This window comes from Notothenia rossii (assembly GCF_949606895.1).
Source record: "Notothenia rossii genome assembly, chromosome: 8".
Lineage (NCBI taxonomy): Eukaryota > Metazoa > Chordata > Actinopteri > Perciformes > Nototheniidae > Notothenia > Notothenia rossii.
The window spans coordinates 50,444,692-50,449,442 of record NC_136906.1 but is presented as its reverse complement, the minus strand read 5'-3'; the positions used below and the strand labels follow the sequence as shown (position 1 = coordinate 50,449,442).

The 4,751-nt window shown below is 46.1% G+C and overlaps 1 protein-coding gene across 1 annotated transcript; it reads left to right on the top strand.

Annotated features, from left to right (window-relative positions):
- Positions 1–1,494: 1,494 nt before the first annotated feature.
- On the top strand, positions 1,495–4,347 carry LOC307016433 (uncharacterized protein). The gene is made up of 3 exons (XM_079645547.1): positions 1,495–2,226; positions 2,360–2,497; positions 2,667–4,347. Exons 2-3 carry the CDS (start codon positions 2,429–2,431, stop codon positions 3,360–3,362), a joined length of 765 nt encoding a protein of 254 aa, XP_079501673.1. The 5' UTR covers positions 1,495–2,226; positions 2,360–2,428; the 3' UTR covers positions 3,363–4,347.
- The last annotated feature ends 404 nt before the right edge of the window (positions 4,348–4,751 follow it).

Sequence of the window (4,751 nt, the reverse complement as noted above, 5' to 3'; positions counted from 1 at the left end):
ATAGATAGATAGATAGATAGCAAGATACATAGCATACAGTTAGCATACAGATAGCGATAGATAGCGGTAAAGAAAAGCGATTGGCCTTCCAGCGGGTAAGAAAGTCGGCACTACATTGCTGTGTGCCCCTTTGTACAAATAAGTCCCGTTATAATCGGGAGATAAGTTTCCATTCATTTCCTATTGATGCTGAGGTAAAGGCTCAGTGGCTGATCAAGGTCCGTAGGGACAATTTCAGCCCCACAACAAATACCCGTATGTGTAGTAGGCATTTTCGACCAGGAGACTTATTGGTCACAGCCAGGGGCGCCGTAAGGGGGTGAAAAGTTAGGACGATTCTAAGGGCCCGTGACTGACGGGGCCCCAAAATGTTTAGAACATTAAGAAGAAAAAAAATGTAAGTAACCTTTCATCAATCCTCAATAATTAACATTAATAGAACGTTATATTGATAAAGTACTCACTAAACTTACGACTAATTTAACTTATTTTCTTCCAAAAGTTAATTATCCAAAGCCTCTGTACACCCCCTTCTATTTACATGTAATGGTTTGGTCCTGCCTCCAAACGCGGTGCGGCACCGGCACTTGCAGAGAGTGAAAACATGTGGGGAGGTATGCTAGTACTTAGCCTACACTTGTGTTGTACCATGTCTCAACGACTCAAAAAGTCAGGCTCTAAGAAAAGAAGAGAAAGGAGAGAAAGACAAGAGAGAGGGACTAAAGGGCGACAGTATGTCACCCAGTTTTTCACAAAAAAAGGTGTGGTCCATGAGTGGTGGAAATTATTTTGTTAGCTAATGTTTTGTTTTTACTAAGCTGACATTAAGTAGACTACTGTTAATATCTTTACAGAAAATTCAGAGGTTTTTCATTTCACTGCTCTTTTAGCTGACATTTAAAGGTAGGGTAGGTAATTCACTTCAGAAACACTTTTTGTTATATTCCATGGAATGCTCTTAACATCCCAATAACAATGAATATATTAAATGCTTTGACAATAAATACATACAAACATTTCATCTGTTGAAGCCTTGGCGCAGCCTGTAAAAAGCACGACCAATCATCTGAGCCGGCCCGGCTAAAATAATTGGATGGCCTACCTGCCTGTCAGCCTTCCAACTGTGCACAAACTTATATCGTGCCCTCATTGGTCATGTGCGCGTTTGTGTGCGTTGGAGGAGGGGCTCTGTAAGGAAGGGGCAGATTTTTTTCGGTTCTGTACTTTCAGATTCTAGCGCACTCGAGCTGGTTTTTCCATTCTTACCTCCTTACCATTAATAAATGCAGGCACATTTTTAGCGCCTATTCATACTAAATCAGTTGTCCCTCCCCCTGGTGCCAGGACCAACAGATCCATCTCTAAGCTCAGCAGTCCTGTCCCCCCATAATGCTGAACCTGAACCAGCTTTTCTCCCAACTGAAGGAGGTGAGCAGCATTGTGTTGAATGACATGCCACTTAACATATTTGAAGGGAGACTATATATATATATATATATATAAAAAAATCAAAGCTAACATCTAATTTTAATTATACATTTCAAACACAGTATTTTCCCACATAGCCAATGATCTATATAAAACAAAAAACTGCTTTTAGTCTATTTGGATGATGGACAGTTTGAAGCGTTGAGTGAGTCTGTATTAGGTAAACTACATGTTAATCACCGACATTTTGGTTATGATATTAATACTAATGTTATTATATTAAAGCAGGGGTGGGGAACCTCCAGCCCCCGGGCCGTATACGGACCGCTAGACCATTTGGTACGGCCCTCGAGGTAATTTATAAACAAAGTGGCCTGTGCCTGGTGGTGGGGCCCAATGTGATATATTGTCATGGGGCCCAAAATCCCTGGCGGCGCCCCTGGTCACAGCTGGAGGACTGAACAGAGTAAAGAAAGGAGCGACACCTGTTCACTTTGCTTGGAATAACTACGAGCTACCTACACCAAGACGTAATGTTTGGGAGCGTCGGCCGAGGGCAGAGAGTCCCACCCCGGACTTGACAGCTGAGTACCAGGTGGAAACACTTGCGCCGCCGGATCATGACTACTCTGTAAATCCAGCGACGGCAGTGATGGCAAATCAGGTGGCCGACAAGAACGAAGCCTTGAAAATCCAGGTTAGGGAGCTCCAACACCAGCTGGAAGTGTTACAACTGAGATCTCGTTTCGGGATACAACGCCTGGCAGGGTCGGACGAGGACATTCGTTTCTACACCAGGTTTGTTTATAAGGTTTGTTTATAAGGCTATCAGGATGTTGTTATGGCCACTAGTTTGATAAACACTTTTCATTTGGGGAAGCTAATTTAAGAAACAAAATGATGTCTAACATGAACAATATTACATTCTTAGATTTGCCACATACTGTACAAGCATTTCCTCGCCTTTTGGAAATTGGTGGACCCTGCAGCCAACACCAAGATGGTGCGGATCACCAACGCCAAGGCATCCTCTGCCAGCAGCTCGGATTCCTCTCAACCATCAACAACGGTAAGCACACACGCACGCACGCACGCACGCACGCACGCACGCACGCACGCACGCACGCACGCACGCACGCACACACACACACACACACACACACAAATGTGTTACAACTGTACCCGGTCTCCCCTATAACAGTATCTACAGTATGCCTAACACTTATTTGTTTTCACAGAAACTTCCACCCATAGATGAGCTGCTGCTGTTCCTCATGCACCTGTCAGTGGGCCTACATCTGAGGGATCTAGCAGAACGGTTTGGCATTCACCGCACCACAGTCAGCAGAATTATTTCCACCTGGACACACTTCCTCTACCAACTGCTTGGAAGCAAACGTCTGTGGATCCCACGCGGAGTTGTCAAAGCTCACCTTCCACCAGAGTTTTCAGCTTTCCCTGACACACAAGTGGTGCTTGACTGCACTGAAGTATTCTGCCAGACTCCATCATCTCTCCTGCTGCAGAGTGAGGTGTTTTCTACATACAAGTTGCATGCTACATTCAAGGCCATGATCGGCATGGCACCAAATGGTGCCATTACATTTGTGTCTGGCCTGTATGCAGGATCTATGAGTGACCGGGAGATTTTCAAGCTGTCTGGCATCGTGAGCCTGCTCACACCAGACATGGCGATAATGGTCGACAAAGGGTTCCTTGTGGACAATCTGGTTGAGTGTAAAGTGTACCGGCCTGCCTTTCTGCACAAAAAAACCCAAATGAGCAGGGAGGATGTCAGGCAGACTCAATCCATTGCACGTCTGAGGGTCCATGTGGAGAGGTGCATCAGAAGAGTCAAAGAGAACAAACTATTTGACAAAGCCATACCACTGTCTGTGTGTGGAAGCATTGAGGAGCTCTTCAATGTGGCTTGATTCCTGGTCAGCTACCAGAATGGACCGCTGGTAAAGGCATGGGCAAGCCTGGGCAGCAATTAGTGAAGGGAATTATGGCTCTTTGAAGGGAAAATAAGCGAAATAATCACCAGGATAATGATTGACTGTATTGCCAGACCTAATGTCAATAATCTTCTTTGTAAACATGACACAAGGTGGCGCCATATCCATGTCAGTGAATGTACTACTTTGAATTTACCCTCTGTATGTGTTAAGTAAATAAAGTTGTCTTGCCTTGAATGAAATCCACGCAACTCTTTATATTAGATACTGTGTTTTTAAGTGGCGATGGAGATTATTTGTTGACCCTGCTTTAAAGGATAGTTTGCCTTTACAAATGGTGCGCTTTATCACTGCCTGGGTTTTGGTTGAAGTGCATCCAAATGCTGCTGCGTTTTGGCTCATTTTCCATTTTCAAAAGAATCGGCTAATGAATATAACTAATATATTGTGGTGGCACCATGTGGGACCATAATTCACCTTGTTCATTGTGTTGCCACATGGACCCTTTAGTGGGAACACCTGTTGCTTTAGCTTGCCATTCCTGCTAGCTTGTGATACAGAGCAGTTCATGTATTAACCTAATGGAGATGAATGGATAATAAAGATTGGAACTCCATTCTTAATACATCGCATCCGACTCCCTTTCTTCGGCACCACACTGGTGACCCCGACGGCTTCGAGACAGTTTCCAAAGTCTCAATGAACATGGCTAATTGCGATGTTTTCGTAAAGCTGCCGGAGTTTTGGGAGAATGCCGCGGCGGCGTGGTTTGCACACGTGGAGGCGGACTTCGCCTGCCGGCAGGTCCGTGGGGGGGACCTGATATACTACCATGTCGTAGCAGCGCTGGGAAGCTCCACGTCGTCCAGGTTGGTTGGATTTATCACAGACCCCCACACCATGGCAAATATGAGGCGATTAAGGCCCTTCTCCTTAAGACATTTAGCTTATCTGCTAAGGAGAGGGCCCGCCAGATACTTGACATTCAAGGCCTAGGGGACAGCAAGCCATCTCAGCTAATGGAGAAAATGCTAAATCTGCTAGGGGGCGAAGATCCCCGGATTTTATTCACGGAGATTTTCCTGCGTCACTTACCTTCCCGGGTCCAGACGGCGCTGGCCAACACGCCTGTCACGGAGCCCCGTGCCTTGGCTGAGGAAGCGGATCGTTTTTTCCTGGCTACACAACAGCCCGGTGCTGAGACGTTAGCCGCGACGCTCAGTGGCCCGTCTGTAGGCAAGAAAGTATGGCGGAGGCCGGACACGGCAGTTTCGAGTCGGCGTGGGGACACCGGAGAGTGCTTTTACCACGCACGTTTGACAATGGCTCAGAAATGCATCGCTCCGTGCAGCTAAAAATCCCCGG

What these genes read in the sequence shown, in the direction of transcription:
- LOC307016433 (XM_079645547.1), top strand. Translation starts at nt 2,429, where the DNA reads ATGGTGCGGATCACCAACGCCAAGGCATCCTCTGCCAGCAGCTCGGAT. An exon ending in CCTCTCAACCATCAACAACG is followed by an intron (nt 2,498 to 2,666) that starts GTAAGCACACAC and finishes TTGTTTTCACAG; the next exon opens with AAACTTCCACCCATAGATGA.